This window comes from Piliocolobus tephrosceles, chromosome 1, assembly GCF_002776525.5.
Source record: "Piliocolobus tephrosceles isolate RC106 chromosome 1, ASM277652v3, whole genome shotgun sequence".
In the NCBI taxonomy this organism is placed as follows: Eukaryota; Metazoa; Chordata; class Mammalia; order Primates; family Cercopithecidae; genus Piliocolobus; species Piliocolobus tephrosceles.
Genome location: NC_045434.1, coordinates 112,107,197 through 112,128,162, shown reverse-complemented (window position 1 = coordinate 112,128,162; position 20,966 = coordinate 112,107,197). Strand labels below are relative to the sequence as shown.

The following is a 20,966-nucleotide window of genomic DNA, read 5'->3' as shown; positions in this document are numbered from 1 at the left end:
AACAATCTAAGACATACTGTTAAGTTCAGAAAGAGAAATTTGTAGTGCATGCTACCATTTCTGTGTGTGTGTGTGTGTGTGCATTTGTGTTTACAGGAGAAGGGAGATTAGGATACATACAAACTTTCTGGTTAAATATTTATAGAATATTTCTATAAGAATAAATAAGAAATTGGTCCTTTAGTGAAAGAGAGACCAAGAAATAGGAACGGAAAGAAAATAGTACACTCCTTTGTTCAATTTCACTTTTTGCCATGTGCATGCATTTTAAAAAATGTTTCTAGACGTCTGAGTTATAAAATGGCCCTGCTAACAGACAATCTGGGACATTATATTTAATCTCCCTGGGCCTTGGTTCCCTAAGCTGAATATTATTTTTACAAATAAGGTAACAAATGAAAGTATTTTGAAAGAACTGAAAGTAACTAATAAAATATCAAGTATTTATTTCACTATTTTTTCTATTTTTTATATTGCAGGGGAGAGGAAGTAGGCTACTGCAATTTACAAAGTTTTTTTTCTCATATAAATTCATTTAAATTAAAGAAAAACCTACCAGTTCCATGAAATGTTGTGCCAACAACACGAACACAACTTGGTACTCGAAGATCCCAAAATCTAACAGTCTTATCTTGGGAACCAGATGCAATCATCCAGCCACTCCAGGTATAAAGTGCTAAAATATGCCCTATAAAAGATCATATACTCAATTATTAATGTGGGAGAGTGTCTTTCCATAACATATTCAAAGCTAAACACTCTAGACTTGGGCAAGGTGGCTCATGCCTATAATCCCAGCTACTCAGGAGGCTGAAGCAGGAGGACTGCTGGAGCCCAAGAGTTCGAGGCTGCAGTGAGCTATGATCATGCCACTGCATTCCAGCCTGGGCAACAGTGCAACACCCTGTCTCTAAAAAAAAAAGAAAAAGCTAAGTACTCCTTATTTACAGGGCAAGTGGAGGTCTGGTTAATCAAATGTACTATGTGATAGAGATTTTTCACATTTATCAAATAGACTGACAATTTTAAAAATAAAATAAAATTCAGTAAAATGCACAACATCAAAACCATACTAGGCCAGGCATGGTGGCTCATGCCTGTAATCCCAGCACTTTGGGAGGCTGAGTCAGGATAATGGCTTGAGCCCAGGAGTTCAAGACCAGCCTGGGCAACATAGTGAAACCCTGTATCTACAAAAAATTTTTTAAATTAGCCAGGCATGGTAGCACATGCCTACAGTCCCAGCTACTCAGGAGGCTGGGTAGGAGGATCACTTGAGCTCAGGAGGTTGAGGCTGCAGTGAGCTGCGATTGTGCCACTGCACTCTGTCTGGGCAATAAGAGCAAGACCCAGTCTCTTAGAAAAGCAAATGCAGAGAGGAAAAAACACAGATTGAACAAAAAGAAAAGCAGCACTTGAAATTGATATTACATACCAGTATGTCCACTCAAAGCATGGAGGCCCTGTCCTCTTTGACAATCTGTTGTATAAATGTTACAATCCCCTGCTCCAGCACTTATTAAAATAGCTCCTCCGCTTTCTGGGCCTTCCATAAATGCCAAGTCTCTAATTGTTCCATCATGCATACTAAATTCCAGATCTGGTCCTGAAACAGTAATAAGAATTAAAAAAAAAAAATGCTGCTCAACTTACTGTGGTAACTTGAGATTGCTAAACTACCTCAAAAGTGGTCAAGAATAATGGTTTAGAAATATGGTTTGTATTTTCATTTAGGGATTGGTATTATAAGCAGCTTCACTTCACTGAGCAAAGAATTTTATCAAAATAGCTATTACCATGGTTATCTTGTCTCTTATCTCAAAAAGAGAAGACAGGTGATGTCTAGAAAACATCTGGTAGCTATTTAAAGGTTATTTTTCTAATAATTTTATAAAACTCAAACACCACCTAGACACCTGTAAGAATTTACTAAGAAAGAGTAATACCTCATGAATGTAACTAAACAATTAGAATTATTAAAAAATTCTTAAGATTATATTCTTGGATTTCATTAAAGACAATACAGAAATACAACATGGAGGAAACATAATGTATACACTGGTAAGCTAGGCTGCTTACATACTTGGGCCCTACCTGTTGCGTTACAAGTCTCTGCATTGAAGGGCAGCACTTTGACGTATTTGTCATTTGATCCTGTTGCTAATAACTGCCCACAAGGACTCCAGGCCACACAGTAAATGGATCCTTTATGATGTTTATTCCTTTTAAAACGTACCACTGGCTGCTTAGGAGTCTCATGTGCACTGAAAAGAAAAATTACAGAAAGATATCTCAATTTCTTGCTTGCTACAATCAGTTATTATGAGGTTCCATGTTATAGCTGTTCCTGAAGGAGCAAAAAGCATGTCAGACAACAGCTTATTAATTTTCAAAATCATAGAAGAAATAAAATTAGAAGCATACTTAAAACCCAAAAAGTAAAATTATAAGCCAAATCATACTAAACTAACTCTCATTTCAGATGACAAAGGAAATAGGATATATGACTTTAAAAAAAACTCTCCATTTCTCATATTTTGCATGGATTTTAAGTTCAGAAACAAAAAAAAATTAGAAAGCTAACAACGCTTCCAAATTTTTTAAAAAAGCAATAAGCGTGTAATAAACATACAATAAGCACATAATAAACATGTAATAAACATATAATATGAGCAATGTGCAAGAGTTCTGTCCAGAGTTTAAAATCTGGTACAGGCAGATATTGTCATGACTACCTATATATAGTAAGGCAAGTATAAGTTGTTATATAGTCCAGTATAAAGCACTGGGCCTTAAAGGATAGGGTGAATTTTTACAGAAAAAGAAATTTTTACAGAAAAAAAAAAAAAATTTTACACTAAAGTGGCAGGAGAATCACTTTAGTGACAATAAAATATAGCAGGGAAAGTACTGGCTGAGTATGCAGCAATGCAAAGAGTCTGTGGGGCTAGCAGTGAAAAGCACGAGGCATTTAGTAGAGTGAGCAGGAGGGATGTGGTGGGTGAGGCGCTGCAGGCTCAGCTGTGGAGGGTTCTAAATGCCATGCTCCTCAAGAGTTTGTCCTTTAATGACAGTCAAACATTGGCTTAATGGGGTAACAGCATTTTATCTACACTTTGAAACACAGACTAATATGAAACTAAAGATTTCTAAATTAGGTATAATGATGAAAATCAAGTCTATGTAAGCAAATGTACATGTTTCTGGAGATTCATCCTGAAGGATGAAAGGGTTAAATGACATGATATCTAAGATTTATTTTTAATACTTTAGCAAATAAAAAAGATGAAGGAAAAAATGTTACAAAAATCTTGACAACTATTGAATTTCAGCATACTAGTCTCTCTACTTTTGTGTCTTTGAAAATGTTCATAATTAAGAAATTTTTAAAAAACAAACAAGAAGACCGACAAATCTCTAATACCTAAGAAGCATTTAATATTGATCTAGGCAGGGCATGGTGGCTCATGCCTGTAATGCCAGCACTTCGGGAAACCGAGAAGGGCGGATCACGAGGTCAGGAGATCGAGACCATCCTGACCCCGTCGCTACTAAAAATACAAAAATTAGCTGGGCATGGTGGCACGTGCCTGTAGTCCCAGCTACTCAGGAGGCTGAGGCAGAAGAATCACCTGAACCAGGGAGGCGGAGGTTACAGTGAGCCGAGATCGTGCCAATGCACTCCAGCCTGGTGACAGAGTGAGACTCTGTCTCAAAACAAAAACAAAAACAAAAAACCAAAAAACTGATCTAGAGAACAGACCAGATAAAAAGATTTTCTTTTCAGCTGTACAACCAATTTATCACCAACTCCCACTGATTCCTTCTTTAAATGGATTATACCTCTCAAACCCACCCACTTTGCCCCACCGCCACTGCCACCACATTAGCTATCAAATACAAACAGCTTCCTCCCTTTCTCCCAGCATCTCCTCTTATTGCCATCCAATCACAGGAATAGGGATCATCTCAAAATACATTTACACTTGATCTGCTACTTTCAGTGGTAAGCACTTTCACTGCACTCAGCATGAAATCTAAAATGGCTAGAAAGCTCTGCCTAATTTACTTCATGTCTATCTCTGCAGCCTTATCAAACTCAAGCTCATAATTTTCCAACCAATCTGAATTTATTTCAGTTCCTAAAAAAAGCCAAGCTCTTTCTCACCTCACGTTCCCTCTGTATTATTCTCTTCTCCCTTCTCTTTACACAGCTAGGTTCTACTCATCCTTAGATCTCAACTTTAGTGCCTCTTCCTCAAAGAAGTCTTTCTCTGACTTGCCAGTCTGCACCCTACCCCATTTCCATTTTATTCTCTCACAGCACCTTGTAATCTTTCTTCATAACATCTACCAAAATGTGTATTTGTGTTCATTTGCATGATATAATGCAAATGAATGCATCTTCCCCACTAAACCAGAAGTTCCATGAAGCCAATAAACATGTTTGCTTTACACACAACTATAGTACCTAATACACAGGAACCCAAAATATGTATTTGCTAAATAAATGTATTTATTTTCAAATCAGTTTCTTCACAGCCTATGACACATCTGTGTTTGTGTAAGAAATACAAGATGAGAAACAGTTACCTTAAGTTCAAGTTAACCTTAAACATACAAGTCTTTGGTTCTACCTCCATAATTATTGCTATTTCTCACTCCCTTATAGATAATTTTGCCATTCTTTCTTAAATATTTCTACTTAAATAATGCAGTGAGCACCAGTAAATTATAATACCATCAATTAACCTGGGCCTTATTATATTCCCTTTCCCAATCATTAAACGCTGCCAACAGTCCAAAAGCCTAAATTATTGGTTTCAGACATAGAGATAGCAAAAAAATACAAACAAATGAAAAATCCCACCCCTCTGTTTCTCAAACTAGGGTTGTAATTAAAAAGTCTTAAGAAGTGTAAAAGAGTAAGAGTTGTATGTAAATTACATACATAATTTATAAATAGGTGTGTATGAATAGGAAAAAACACAGTATATATAGGGTTCAGTACCAGCCAAGGTTTCAAGAATCCACTGGGGTTCTTAAAATGTATCCCTTGCAAATAAGGGGGGACTACTATATAAAGACTTTTCAGATAAAAAACAAAATACAAAAGCCATGGAAATAAAGAAGTCTAAAGCAATAAATGAGGAATGTTGCAATCAAAAACATTTTATGAAAAAATTATAAAGTTAATCAATGACTTAAGTATATTTCCTAAGCACTGAAAGTAAAAACAGTTATTTTGTAACAGAAAATAAAGTTTAATCAAAGGAAAGAAAGATCTGAAACACTACTGAATGGCAATTCTGGAAAAGGAACCTACAAGGCTAAATTAAAAACTAAGGTAAGAATGGCAGCACAAGTCATTGATCCTTACCTTGGATCAATTACGTCTGGATAGGCACATACTCTCAGAGTTTTTGAATTCGAACCAACAGCATATAAACCTCCAGCTGGATGAAAAGCCACTGCTCTAACAGCTTGTGTGTCTTCTAGGATATTAATACAAACAAACTGCTTTTTTGATTTGTCATCCTATGGAAAGAATGAATATTAAAGTCACCTATTAAAAACATGAATTTGAAAGAATTCATCTTTCTCCCATTTTAAATTCATTTGAACTGTGTTATTCTTGTTGGATCATGTTAGGTTTACTACCAATAACCATATATTCTTTTCTCTATGTTTTTCTTACTTTATTAAATCTTAGTAATATCCTTTAAGAGGCAAACACACACACGAGTAGGCTACAGTGAAGAAATCTTATTTTGGAGAGTTAAGAAGCCACTAAGATACTTCCAGGTATTATTTTCAGTGATGCTTCTTATCTTTACTCTGGGATACCATGTAATATTAAGGACCTACAGCTACCACAAATGCAGCAAATCTTTGAATCCTTTTAATAATGCACCATCAGAGGAAACACTATTTGCAAAGTCACCCATATTTCTCCAAGCTTCATTACAGCCCCATAGATCCTTAGCCCTCCTGCAGCCAGCTTCTCCTGGATGGTTTCTAATGGTGTTTCTTCTATCTTCCATTGTTTATTATCTGGAAATTCCATTTTATTATGTTCATGTTCACGTCCATGTCTATGGGCCATGTCTGCATTCTTTAGATGATTCTTTTAAAATGCAATATTACTGCTTTCCTTTTTTAAAGTTTTACTTTTTTTAATTAAAAAAAAAAATACAGATGGAATTTCGCCATGTTGCCCAGGCTGGTCTTGAACTTCTGGGCTCAAGCAATTCACCCACCATGGCCTCTCAAAGTGCTGGGATTACAGGTGTGAGCCACCGCACCCAACCAATTGTTCGTTTTGTTTTGTTTCAGTTTTTTTGAGATAGAGTCTTACTCTGTTGCCCAGGCTGGAGTGCAGTGGCATGATCTTGGCTCACTGCAACCTCTGCCTCCCAGGTTCAAGTGATTCTCCTGCCTCAGCCTCCTGAGCAGCTGTGATTACAGATGCCCACCACCACGCTAGACTAATTTTTGAATTTTTAGTAGAGACAGGGTTTCACTGTGTTGGCCAGGCTGGTCTCGAACTCCTGACCTGAAGTGATCTGCTTGTCTCAGTCTCCCAAAGTGCTGCGATTACAGGCATGAGCCACTGCACCTGGTTCCAGCCAATTGTATTTAAATACATATGATTACACGAAGTTTTTCTGACAGCAGTCTCCATATATTAAGTATTCAAATTCCCTAATTTTTCTATTTTTCATTACTCATGGTTAAACTAAGCTCAGTTCATAAACACTCAAGTTTTTCTTCAATTATTAAGACAAAACATAGTAATAAATATGGGCCAGGCACAGTGGCTTATGCCTATAATCCCAGAACTTTGTGAGGTCGAGTTGGGCAGATCGCTTGAGCCCAGGAGTTTGAACCCAGGCTGTGCAACATGGCGAAACCCCATCTCTATAAAAATGAAAAAAAAAAAATTAGCCGGGTGTGGTGGTGTGCATCTGTAGTCTCAGCTAGTCGGGAGGTTGAGGTGGGAGAATCGATTGAGTCTGGGAGGTTGAGGCTATAGTAAGCCTGGGCAACACCTGTCAGTGAGGGGAGGGGGAAGTGGGGAGAGGGGAGGTAGAAGGTGGGGAGGGCTAGGGCATGAAGAAGGAAGGAAAGAATAAGTATGCATTCCTATATTAAGTTCTCTTTAACTATTAAGAGAAAAAAAGCCCACTAGAAGTTCTAACAAAAATAATAGAGTATCATTTGTGTTTCCAAATGAAGGAAGTACAAAGAATTATTAATCTGCTTAAGAAAAAATGTTTACCATTATCTCTAGCAATGAATATTTCAGTATTTCAAGCTGAAGTTATAAAATATCCCTTTAACAGCCTGGGCAACATGATGAAAACCCATCTCTACCAAGAAAAAAGAAAAAAAAATACAAAAATTAGCTGGGTGTGGTGGCACATGCCTGTAGTCACAGCTACTCAGGGCGCTGAGGTGGGAGGATCACTTGAGCCTGAGAGGTCAAGGCTGCAGTGAGCTGAGATTGCACCACTGCACTCCAGCCTAGGCAACAGAGCAAGATTCTGTCTCAAATTAAATAAACAAACAAACAAACATCCCTTTAAAATAAATGGAAAAATAATGGAAACATTTGAATGTTTCATTTCTACTTTTTTTTTTTTTTTTTTTTTTGAGACGGAGTCTCGCTCTGTCGCCCAGGCTGGAGTGTAGTGGCCGGATCTCAGCTCACTGCAAGCTCCGCCTCCCGGGTTTACGCCATTCTCCTGCCTCAGCCTCCCGAGTAGCTGGGACTACAGGCGCCTGCCACCTCGCCCGGCTAGTTTTTCGTATTTTTTAGTAGAGACAGTGTTTCACCGTGTTAGCCAGGATGGTCTCGATCTCCTGACCTCATGATCCGCCCGTCTCAGCCTCCCAAAGTGCTGGGATTACAGGCTTGAGCCACCGCACCCAGTCTTTTTTTTTTTTTGAGATGGATTCTCACTCTATTGTTCAGGCTGGAGTGCGGTGGCACGATCTTGGTTCACCGCAACCTCCACCTCACAAGTTCAAGTGATTCTCCTGCCTCAGCCTCCCAAGTAGCTGATGTTACAGGCATGCACCACCACACTTGTCTAATTTTTGTATTCTTAGTAGTGATGGGGTTTCACCATGTTGGCCAGACTGGTCTCGAACCCCTGAACTCAAGTGATCCGCCCACCTCAGCCACCCAAAGTGCTGGGGTGACAGGTGTGAGCCACCGTGCCCAGCCTCATTTTTACTTTAAACTCTCAACCCGTCCATCCAGATCTATCTTCTGAAGAGAGAAGCTGAAGCAGTTCTGTATAAAAGCTTTGGTGACTCCTACTACTGATGTCATTTGTAACCACCGTGTTACCCCGACCAGGACTGACTGGACATGGTGCAGGAACCTCTACACTAGGTATGGTCAATAGACTCAACCAAACCCTGTCTTTTGAGAAGTAGGAATGTCAAGTACACAGACAAAGGAAAATCACTTCAGCTTTGCATGTATTCTGAGAGGTCTAGGACCCATAATGACTACAGCAATGAAAAGACTATGCCTCTCTCTACCTAAGCCTTTATTCATGCAATACATCCTCCTTGCAGGAGTAGGGGGCAAACCTAATGTGTTACACTATGTACGTCCTATGTAAGTGAATTGAATTCTGGTATTATTCATATGAATTTGGCTAGAAATGTTGCATTTTCCAATAATCCATACAAAGGGAATGTGACTGCAAAATTATATAATAGCATAGGGTAGATAAGAGAAAAAGGGAGGAAAAATGACTAATTAACTAAATGGCCTATAGCACATCAATAATTACTAAACATTGCTTTATAGCAGAAGCCACACACACTGATTTTATTTGCTGTCCTCCAGTGTTTTAAATTGACACAGAGTTTTGCTCTTGTTGCCTAGGAGGGAGTGAAATGGTGCAATCTCGGCTCATTGCAACCTCTGCCTTCCGGGTTCAAGTGATTCTCCTGCCTCAGCCCCCCAAGTAGCTGGGATTACAGGTACCCCCCATCACGCTCAGCTAATTTTCTGTATTTTTAGAAGAGATGAGGTTTCGCCATTTTGGCCAGGCTGGTCTCAAACTCCTGACCTCAGGTGATCCACCTGCCTTGACCTCCCAAAGTGTTGGGATTACAGGAGTGAGTCACTGCATCCAGCCTTAAAATTTTTTAAATTTGTTGTCCTTTAAAAAACTAGGATATTTCACATAAAAATCTAGATTTCTAGCTTTTCTTGAAAATCAGGTCAGGTGCAGTGTCTCACACCTGTAATCCTGGCATTTTGGGAGGCTGAGGTGGGAGGATTGCTTGAGTCCAGGAATTCGAGACCAGCCTGGGCAATGTAGTCAGACCATGTCTCTATTAATAGATATACATACATACATTTTTTGGAGACAGAGTCTTGCTCTGTCCCCCAGGCTGGAGTGCAAAGGCACGATCTTGGCTCATTGCAACCTCTGCCTCCTGGGTTAAAGCAATTCTAGTGCCTCAGCCTCCCGAGTGGCTGGCATTACAGGTGTGAGCCACTATGCCTGGCTACTTTTTGTATTTTTAGTAGAGACGGGGTTTTGCCATGTTGGCCACATTGGTCTCAAGCTCCCGACCTCAGATGATCTGCCTGCCTCAGCCTCCCAAAGTGCTGGGATTACAGGTGTGAGCCACCATGCCTGGCCTAATATTCTTTTTAAAAATCAAAGGAACTGGAAACACTGGACTTGCATATTTCTTTTGCAAGGGACAAATGTTCCTTTATGCTTATCTGTTTCATCCCTAAATGCATCTCAAATTAACACCTTTGTTTATGGGGTTAAAATCTGAACTAGGAAAAGTAAGATAGAGTGAAGCTATATACTAGTTAGGAAAGGATGCTTGGTTCCAAAGCAAAAAAAATAGGTGTACTGATAAGAAGCCCAAAGACATACCAATAATGAAATTAACCATAGGGTTCAAAGAATAACACAGAGCCTCAATTCATGTCACAAGGCCACTACTGGGCCATTAATATGAAAACTCCCACATGTCCAACTGCGCTTTCTAAGGCTCCCTCTTCAGTTACACCACTGAGAGCTCAACTGCCCTGAGCCTTGAAATAAATACCAATATTAGCAGTAATAACTACTTTTTTTAAAGTTTTTTTTTTTCTTTTTTTAAAGACACGAGGTCTCACTCTGTTGCCCAGGTTGGAGTGGTACAGCGGCTATCCACAGGTGCGATCTAGTACTCTACAGTCTCAAACTTTCGGGCTGAAGACATTCTCCTGCCTCGGCCTCCTAGGTATTGTATACCACGTCTGACTAAAACGGTTCTTTCTTTGAATTGAGAATTCCTTAGCAAAATTTACAAGTGCATATGAAAACAAAAAAACGTCCTTCCCCAAAGTATTACCTCTTCCCCTTTTGACCTTGATAGACTCCCTGAAGAATCTCCAAGAGGTGGCTTAATGACCGAATGTTCTGATGAGCTGTGGGAGTAAAAATTCAAGTAAAATTTACTCCATGTATCAAAATAGAAACTAAATTAATTTACCCTTTCAAACACTAATTTTTCTTTTTAGCAAATAATCCTAGCGGACTCCAAAGTTGCTCTCTGGAGACATTTATTAAAATAGCCTCCGGATTCAGTAGCACCAATGACAGTTGTAAGGAGGAGATGAAAAGCTATTCTGGAAAGAAAATTAAGTCAAAGTCCACGTATTTTATAGTGAGATGTCAAGTACCCTTCTCTTGCTTCGTTCCAGAATCCTGTTTGCTATGCTTAAATCCAACCCCAGACAGGACGCTGGAGAATGCTCCAGGAAAATTATCTGGCCCAAGAGAAAAAATATCAGAAACTCACAGTTTAGTGTCCCTTAGTAAAACTATGTTTTCCACTTAATCACTTTTTGTGAGGCCAACAGGCAGACAGATCCACCCACATATGTAGCCCTTCCTTCTAATCAGCTTTTTAATTTTTTATTTAATATTATAAAATATAATAGAGACGGAGTCTCGCTATGTTGCCCAGGCTGGCCTCGAACTCCTGGGCTCAAGCAATCTTCCCACCTCAACCTCCCAGATTGCTGGGATTACAGGTGTAAGCCACCACACCCGGCCAGTTTTTGTTTTAATGCCTCACTGTTTACAGCCAGCCAAAGCTTTCTAGATACCTGAAAAAAGCCTAGAAAAAAGGTATAGACTAAAATGAACAGAAAAATGAACTTGGGAGAAGAGAAGCAATTTAGGGAACAAAAGTTACAAAAATATAATTTAAATCCTTAGATATAAGAGGAAATAATGGATTAATAAGGAAATAAGAGCAAGATCTATTTTTTAAAAAGGAAAAGAAATTAGATAATAAGAAAGACCTCTTAGAAAATTAAAATATGATGGTAGAAAAAAGTAAATCCATAGAAAACAGAGGTGAGGAAATTGCTAAATAATAATTTTTTAATTTCCTAGAACTTAAGCTTCCAACTTAAAAGGGCCCATGAAATAACCCAGAAGAATGAAGAAAAATAGGATCACTCTAAGGTCTATTTTCTATATCATCATGAAGTTTCAGACTATCAGGGAAGTGAAGAACCTGAAAAATTCCAGAGTAGAAGGAGCAATAGGCCTCACCCAAAGAACGAGGAATCAACCAGCCTCACCAACATGGTAAACATGGTGAAATCCCATCTCTACCAAAAATACAAAAATTAGTTGGGTGTGGTGGCGTGTACCTGCAGTACCAGCTACTAGGGTAGCAGAGGCACAAGAATCACTTGAACCCAGGAGGTGGGGGTTGCAGTGAGCCAAGACTACACCACTGCACTCCAGTCTGGGAGCCAGAGCGAGACCCCGTCTCAAAAAAAAAAAAAGGAAAAAAGTCAATGAGGAATCAAAATAGCATGAGACTTTTTACGAAGAACACTAAAATTGGAAGACCATGTAGCAATGCCATTGAAATACTAAGGAACGATTTTCCTCCTAGAATTCTATACCCAGCTATACTAACAAAAAAGGTGAAAAAGCAAACACATTTTTAGACATGCAAGGTCTCAGAAACTTCATCTCTAATGTATCCCTTTTCAGGTAACTGTGAGATGTTAAAAACAGGGAACTTAATAAAGAGATGAGGTAAAGGAAACCCCAGGAGAACAGTAAGAAAGTCCCAGAATTCTATCTAAGTGATCAAAAAGCAATAAATATAAAGTGAAGGAGGAGTGATCCTGGAGGGGCATCTCCCAAGGAGAAAAAATGGAATAGAGAAATTTCTGATACTTTTTACAATTAATGAGAGAAGCTTTATGATTTTAGAATTCTGTCAAAGCACTTACAGATAGTTTAGTGACTAATCAGGTACAGACATATGTACAACAACTTGATATAATTATTGTCTCCAGGAAAAACAAGAAGCTATATGAAAAAGAAATATAATCATATGGCACTCATGACCCAGTTGTAAATAACATTTACAAGGTCATAGTAATGTTAACATTGATACTGATTTAAACAAAAATTGATATATACTGAAGATAAGGGATAGACCAATTGAGGGTGCCATGCATGAAGAGTATGGTAGGGAATCAACACATAGCAAAAACAGTAATAGAGGCCGGGTGTGGTGGCTCATGCCTGTAATCCCAGCACTTTGGGAGGCTGAAGTGAGCGAATCATGAGGTCAGGAGTTTGAGACCAGCCTGGCCAACATGGTGAAACCCTATCTCCACCAAAAATATAAAACATTAGCTGGGCATGGTGGCACATGCCTATAATCCCAGCTACTCAAGAGACTGAGGCCGAAGAATTGCCACTGCATTCCAGCCTGGGCAACAAGAGCAAAACTCCATATCAAAAAAACAAAACAGTAATAGAAGTATATTATTGAGAAATGTGGAACTACATAGCAAAAGGCTGGGTGTGGTGGTTCACTCCTATAATCCCAGGATTTTGGTAGGCTGAGGTAGGAGGATCACTTAAGCCCAGGAGTTCAAGACCAGCCTAGGCAACATAGTGAAATCCCATCTTAAAAAAAAAAAACAAAAACTGTATGTATATATATCAGAAGAAATAGCCAAATGGGTTGAAAATGGCAGCCAATAAGAAATAAAACCATGGACAAAGATGGGTTCTATTTTAAGCCTTGAAGTACTATTTGTCTTTTGAAACCATGTATGTATATTACATGGACAAAAACAAAAATTAAATTTTAAAATTTGAGTTCTTGTTTCGAAAGTACTCAAAACAACTATTATGAAAACTGTAATAAAAAGCAAATATTAAAAAAATAAAAATTCAGAAAAGAAGCAAAAATTGAATGTATGCTCTGAAATAAAACTAGGTTTTTGACACTAATTATTTATAAAGTGAATTCCTGTAAGCATCCAAGTGCCAAAAGCAAGTTATACATTTTTGTACTTAATCTCAGCCAAAAAGCTGGGAATCTCATCTTATACATTTTTTAATGAACCACCCTGAAAAGTGTTTTATACTAAGAATAAAGAAAATGCTCCTTAACTATTCCCATTGCATAAATTAACACTTGTATACTAATGATAGCAAGATAAAAATTTTCCCTGAATAGTGAAAATGTAAATATGCAGTCTTCCACTGCTGTAATTGCCAAAGCGGCCAACACTGCAGCTGCAATCATTCCACCAGATTGTAAAACATCTTTCTATGCCCTGAAAGTCTGAATTTTAACATTATTTGTTTAAAGATGCCAATTGAAGAAAAAAGAAAATCAAGGAGATTTAGAGATCCTAAAACTGTAGGTTCTTTGAGTAGGATGGCTTATAAAAAATATAATTGCCTTGGTGGTAGTGAGGAAGCAAAAAGAAAAATAGAAGGAAAATGAAAACTATAAAAAGACTTAGACGTTGGTAGAACAGAATATAGATGAATGAAGGCAGATTAGGGAAAAAATATTGGTAGGCAGTAAGCTCTAAAAACTTTTATTTCTAAGGCTCCAAAGACAAGTTCAACCTTCTAGTCATTAGTAGTAAGCTAATATTTCCAAGTTTTACAAAGTCAAGCACTTACATTTGGCTTCCACAAGGTGATTCCTCCAGAAAAGGTATGTGATTTGTTGATCCAGGATTACGAGGAGTGCTTGTATGAATATTTGAAGCATCATGTGTTAATCTCTGACTAGAGTCTTGGGGTGGCGTAGTAAAACTAGTCACAGAAGAACTATTAGATCCATTGCCTTTGCTCCCATTACATTGCTGGCTGAGTGTTGATACCTCATTACCAAGGCCATCCATTCCAATATTTAATTCACCAAGCTTTTGAATGGACCTATAAAATTAAACAATATAATCATTTTAAAATAAAAACTTAAATGCATTCCTAATATATACAAGATTAAAAGTGTGAAAAGGTAAATGTATGCACATATATAATCTATGGCAAATTTAGTGTTAAAAATTACCACCATTAACTTAAGACATAACCAAGATACTGAAAGAAGATCCACATTTTCCCATAGTAAAACACTAAAGAAGATAGGCATAATGGGCATTATAGACTTTTCTCTTTTTTTTGAGTCAGGGTCTTGTTCTGTTGCCCAGGCTGAAGTGCAGAGTGGCATGATCATGGCTCACTGCAGCCTTGACCTGTGGACTCAAGCAATCCTTCCACCTCCCACACATACCTGGGACAACAGGTGCACACTATCATGACCAGTTAACTATTCAAATTTTTTGTGGAGACAGAGTCTCCCCATATGGCCTAAACTGGTCCTCAGCTCCTGGGTTCAAGCTGTCCTCCCGCCTTGGCCTCCCAAAGTGCTGGAATTATAGGCATGAACCACTGTGCCCAGCCAGTATCACAGACTTTTTGAAAGCAGCTTTTATTAAAAAAACAAAAACAAAAAAAAAACTGCTTCTTCCCAATACAACTTTGGTTTAATTTTCCATTTAAAACTTAACTTTCAAAAAGAGTCAATAACAATATCACCACTACCAAAATTGCTCATCAACAAAACAAGACATTTTCATTCCATCTGTCTTGAGTAGTATCAAGTAGGAAATGGATGACTTGAGCAGGCCATGACCAGTAAAAAGTCAAATGGCATTCCTAATACTCTACATGTACTCATTCACTCATTAATTCATTCTACGAATACTGTTTGCCAGGCTCTGATCTAGACAACAGGGAGATAAAATAGGGAGCAAAACAAGTTAGCCTCAGGGCCTTCCCCTCAACAAATAGTCTTTTCATTACTGTAGCCTGACTCCTTACGTTGAGATCAGGGCTACAAAGGGCACAAACAGGACGCTACTTTACTCTTTTAAGATTTAGACTCATGGGCCAGGTGCAGTGACTCACAGTTGTAATCTCAGCACTTTGGGAGGCTGAGGTGGGCAGATCACTTGAAGTCAGGAGTTCGAGACCAACGTGGTCAACATGGTGAAACACCATCTCTACTAAAAATACAAGACTTAGCCAAGCATGGTGACAGACGCCTGTAATCCCAGCTGCTCAGGAGGCTGAAGCAGGAGAGTAACTTGAACCCAGGAAGCAGAGGTTGCAGTGAGCTGAGATCACACCATTGCACTCCAGCCTGGGCGACAAGAGCAAGACTCCATCTCCAAAAAAAAAAAAAGGATTTAGACCCATGGGCAGGAGCAGTGGCTCAAGCCTATAATCCCAGCACTTTGGGAGGCCACGGCAGGATTGCTTGAGCCCAGAAATTTGAGACTAGCCTAGGCAACAGAGGGAGACCCTGTCTCTACCAAAAAAAAAAAGAAAAAGAAAAATGTAGCCAGACATGGTGGTACACGCCTATGGTCCTAGCTACTTGGAAAGCTGAGGTGGAAGGATTGCCTGGGCCCAGGAGGTCAAGGCTGCAAAGGGCCGTGATCCTGCCTGGGCAACAAAGTAAGATCCTGTCTCAGAAAAAAAAAAAGAAAGAAAGAAAAAGAAAAAAAAGGAAAGAAGGAAGGAAGGGAGGGAGGGAGGGGAAAAGAAAAGAAAAGAGAAAACAAAAAAAAGGAAAGGAAAGGAAGAAGGAAAGGAAAGGAAGGGAAGGGAAAGGATAGGAGAGGGCGGAAGAGGGGAGAGGAGGGGAGGGGAGGGGAGGGGAGAGAAGGGAAGGGGAGGGGAGAGAAGAGAGGAGAGAAGAGAGAGAGAGAGGAACGAAGATTTAGACCCAAAACTAGCCCAGCATCACTTTCTCCGGCTGAGATTCAATATAAGAAAGGACTAACACAGGGAGTACAATTATTGAGAGGTATTGTGGCTCATGGTATTTTTAAATTTTCCTACATTAAACATTGTGGATGTATATTTTTAAGGCTTAAAAAATACTTACAAAAAAGCAGCTCAATATTATTAGAGGAACTGTTAGCCTTTACTAAATATGTATCAGTTAAAAATTGTAATTAAGTAGCATTTCTCAAATTGTGTTCTGTGAAACACATTTCTTGTGAAATGTACATATACCTTTTTTATACTCCCCATAAAAAAGGATATGAGGTCAAATACACTTCGGAAAAATGCTAAGTATAAAAAGCATTTAAAATGCTAATACAGGCCGGGCACAGTGGCTCATGTCTGTAATCCCAGCACTTTGGGAGGCCGAGGCGGGCAGATCACCTGAGGTAGGGAGTTTGAGACCAGCCTGGCTAACATAGTGAAACCTCATCTTTACTAAAAATACAAAAATTAGCCAGGCATGGTGGTGGGCGCCTGTAGTCCCGGCTACCTGGGAGGCTGAGGTGGTGAATCGCCAGAACCTGAGAGGCAGAGGTTGCAGTGAGCCAAGGTCGCGCCACTGCCCTCCAGCCTAGGAAACAGCAAGACTCCACCTCAAAAAAAAAAAAAATGTTAATACAGCATTTGAACTCTCTTAAAATGGGGTGGGATGGGGAAGAGGCTGAATATGCCTATTAACTGTCAAATCAATGGTGCCAATTATTAGTATTAATAAAAACAAAAGATCAAGAGGTATAAAGTAATGATATAGCACTATCAATAAAATTAATATCATGCTATAATTTTTTCAGTAAGATCTAATTGTATAACACAACTTATTTCTCTTCTTTCTATGCCCCTCAGAAGGAAGAAGTGAAACTTAAATCTGGAAATAATGACCTGCAGCAAGAGTGATTTGGAAGAATAAAACATTAAGAGGAAAAAGCACATTTTAATTTACAGATCCTATCTCCATTCAATTTGTCCTTGATATTAGGTATCTTAAAGTCCTAGTACAGGCTCAAATATATAAAACTAAAGAGTCTAGAAAAAATAATTAAACAAAAATATCTGGCCAGCAATGAGCCTGTAATCCCAGCACTTTGGGAGGCCAAGGCGGGCGGATCACAAGGTCAGGAGATCGAGACCATTCTGGCTAACACGGTGAAACCCCATCTCTACTAAAAATACAAAAAAAAGAAATTAGCCGGGCGTGGTGGCGGGCGCCTGTAGTCCCAGCTACTCCGGAGGCTGAGGCGGGAGAATGGCGTGAACCTGGGAAGCAGAGCTTGCAGTGAGCCGAGATCGCGCCACTGCACTCCAGCCTGGGCAACAGAGCGAAACTCCGTCTCAATTAAAAAAAAAAAAAAAAAGAGAGAACGCAGAAAATTTATGGGAAACTAATATATAAAAATTTAGGATGGACCGGGCACAGTGGCTCCATATCAAAAACAAAATCAAAACTATAAATATACTCTAAATAAACCTAAATTACAAGACAGAATTTAAATTATTTAAATTCTAGGCCAGACATGGTGGTTCTCGCCTGTAATCCCAGCACTTTAGGAGGCCCAGGCAGGAGGATTGCCTGAGCTCAGGAGTTCAAGATCAGTCTGGGCAACATGGTGAAGAAACTTCATCTCTACAAAAAATACAAAAATTAGCTGTTTGTGGTGGCTGGAGGATCACTTTAGCCCCAGAGGTGGAAGGTCGAGGCTGCAGTGAGCCATGACCACACTGCTGCACTCCAGACTGGGCAACAGAGCGAGATCCTGCCTCAAATTAAAAAAAAAAAAGAATTTAAATTCTATTTATGATTGCCTTTAAAGGAAAGATGAACCTTCCTGAATAATTTCGCTTTTTTTCTGAGGACATATATCACTAATCACTATTGGGGAGGAGGGTCACAGAACTTTGCCATTTCATCTTCTCACTGCTAGATTATCTGCTCTTACTGCAAAATAAGTTGATCAGAAATTAAAATTATATCCATGACTTTTATGGCTATGAAGAAAACATCCAAAGATCAGAAATGGCAATTCATCAAATAAGAATAATTCTGACAAGCCACTGACTTCATCAGAGGTGATAAGAAAATGATACCCAAACTGGATGTTCAGAGGCCTATTTAGACTCTTGAGACCACCAGTTTAAACAATCCTTGTGTGAGCCGGCTACAATGACTCGTGCCTGTAATCTCAGAGCTTTGGGAGGCCAAGGCAGGAGGAGCGCTTGAGCCCAGGAGTTCACGGTTATAGTGAGCTATGATCACACCACTGCACTCCAGCCTGGGATGACACAGCAAGACTCTATCTCTATTTAAAAACCAAAAAGGGTGGGCGCAGTGCCTTACACCTGTAATCCCAGCACTTTGGGAGGCTGAGGCGGGTAGATCACTAGGTCAGGAGATTGAGACCAGCCTGACCAACATGGTGAAATCATGCCTCTACTAAAAATACAAAAATTAGCCAGGTGTGGTGGTGCGTATCTGTAATCCCAGCTACTCAGGGGGCTGAGGCAGGAGAATCACTTGAACCTGGGAGGCGGAGGTTGCAGTGAGCCCAGATGGCACCACCATCAGTCTGAGCAACAGAGCGAGACTCCATCTCAAAAAAAAAGGCCAGGTGTGGTGGCTCACACCTGTAATCCCAGCACTTTGGGAGGCTGAGATGGGAGAATCCCCTCAACTAGGGTAGTAGAGGCTGCAGCAAGCCGTGATTAGATCATGCTACTGCACTCCAGCCTGAGTGACAGAGTGAGACTCCATCTCAAAAAAGAACAAAAAAAACCCCAAAAAAACCCCACTCCCTTTGTGAAGATTTGAAGACAGGATCAATTTCAGGCTCATTGACTTACATAACACTCAGAGTTGTCAAGCAGATTACTTCCAATATTGTTGAATCAAGTGAAGAGCTAACAGTCACCATTACAGTTACCTAATTGTAACCATGATGATAGCCAACATTTATAGGACACTTCCTATGTGCCAGAACTGTTGTAAGCACATTTGTATATATTAATTCACTTAATCTTCCAATAATCATTGCTTATTTAAATATACATTATTTTATTGAATTCTAAAAACACACACATAAGACCAGGTGTGCAGTGTCTCATGCCTGTAATCCCAGCACTTTGGGAATGGGCGGATCACTTGAGCCCAGGAGTTCAAGACCAGCCTGCCCAATACAATGAAACTCCATTTCTACTAAAAAAATACAAAATTAGTCAGGTGTGGTGGTGTGTGCCTGTAATCCCAGCTACTCGGGAGGCTGAGGCAGGAGAACTGCTTGAACCCAGGAGGCGGAGGCTGCAGTGAGTCAAGATCGCGCCACTGCACTCCAGCCTGGGCAACAGAGTAAAACTCCATCTCAAGAATAAATAAATCAATAAATTAATTAAATAAAATAATAAAAAATAAAAACACACGTGTGTATGTATTTCTCCTATAATTGAAAACAATAAATGTAGTTCATATTGTTCTGGCAGAAATTATAACAATCATTTTAATATATCAAATCAAAAAAATGTATAGATTTAAGCACTTTAGTAACAATAAAAATAGCAGCTAACAACACAGTGTTTACAGTGTGCCAGATACTGGTCTAAGCACTTCACACAGATTAACTCTATTTATCCTCATGGTAATCTTGTAAGAAGGTTAGAAGAAATAAGAAGTAGATAAGGGCCAGCACAGGGACTGTAATCCCTGCACTTTGGGAGGCCAAGGTGAACGGACTGCTTGAGGCCAGGAGTTTGAGACCAGCCTGGGCAACAGGGCAAAACCCCATCTCTACAAAACATAAAAAAATTAGGTGGGTGTGGTGGTGTGTGCTGTAATGCCAGCTACTCAAGAGGCTGAAGCAGGAGGATCACTTGAGCCCAGGAAGTTGAGGCTGCAGTGAGCCAAGATTGCACCTCTGCACTCCAGTCTGGGCGACAGAGAGTCTTGTCTCCAAAAAAAAAAAAAAAAGCAGCAGATAAAGAGATAAAAAGAACTAGAGTAACTTCCCCTAGATTCTCAGTTACGCTGGGACAGCTGAATCCACCTGGCTGTTGGCTGTGCACAGGTTCAGCCTGTGCACTGAACCTCTGCACTCTTCTGTTCTAGTTGCTTAGGGAATAAGGACGAAACTAGATGAGCCCTCAGAATGCTGTGACTAGAAAGCACTATGTAACTCCACATTACTTGAAATGCTTAAAAAGCCTTAAAATGTCAAACTATACATAGAAAGTAGCAGTTATTACATGTTTTAAATAGCTTTCAAATAACTCCATATTTTAAAAAGTGACTAGAAGACCAACCTATTAAGGAACTGTTCAGTAAGATTCTGCTGCTGATCAGGACCATCCTCCTGATTCACGCCTCCTTCAAGCAACATCTGTTGGTATATCTGCCGCTGTTGCTCCTTCTGTTCTAAATGCTGTTGATAGCGTAATCTTTGCCTATAATATTCTTGAAATTGTTCTGTTGAATCTCGAAGCTTAAAAACATTAGAAAAAATATACATATTTGAGCAAATTATGACAGAACATGTCTTCACTCAACAGTACTTTTTATAAATGCTGAATAAAATATACAATTAGCTATATTTAACAATCACAAAATACTTAATGTATTGCTCTTTGAAAAACAGTATGAGTCTTAATACTCAAGTGGATCAGTTAATTTGCTTTATTCCACAGAAACAGACTGACTGAAATGAATGGTTGCCTTGGTTCCCTGACTAACCCAAAATAAAAATACAAATTATAACGCTTACAAGGGGGCCATGATCAGAGAATATGAATGTAGATAAAGAC

At 39.2% G+C, this 20,966-nt stretch overlaps 1 protein-coding gene and 1 pseudogene across 5 annotated transcripts in view; both read right to left on the bottom strand.

Moving 5' to 3' along the window:
* The window catches only part of WDR47 (WD repeat domain 47), a 51,544-nt gene that overhangs the window by 10,149 nt on the left and 20,429 nt on the right, over positions 1-20,966 (bottom strand). For 3 of the 5 annotated variants that reach the window (XM_026448561.1, XM_026448562.1, XM_023196253.1), the window contains 7 exons: positions 20,469-20,647; positions 14,007-14,264; positions 10,390-10,465; positions 5,381-5,538; positions 2,095-2,264; positions 1,436-1,612; positions 557-688 (listed from right to left, as the gene is read on the bottom strand). In XM_026448561.1, coding sequence (XP_026304346.1) covers positions 557-688; positions 1,436-1,612; positions 2,095-2,264; positions 5,381-5,538; positions 10,390-10,465; positions 14,007-14,264; positions 20,469-20,647 — 1,150 coding nt within the window. The remainder of the gene's footprint in view (positions 1-556; positions 689-1,435; positions 1,613-2,094; positions 2,265-5,380; positions 5,539-10,389; positions 10,466-14,006; positions 14,265-20,468; positions 20,648-20,966) is intronic. The other 2 variants (XM_026448563.1, XM_026448564.1) reach the window with 1 other exon arrangement.
* On the bottom strand, positions 5,647-6,106 carry LOC111529342 (annotated as a pseudogene).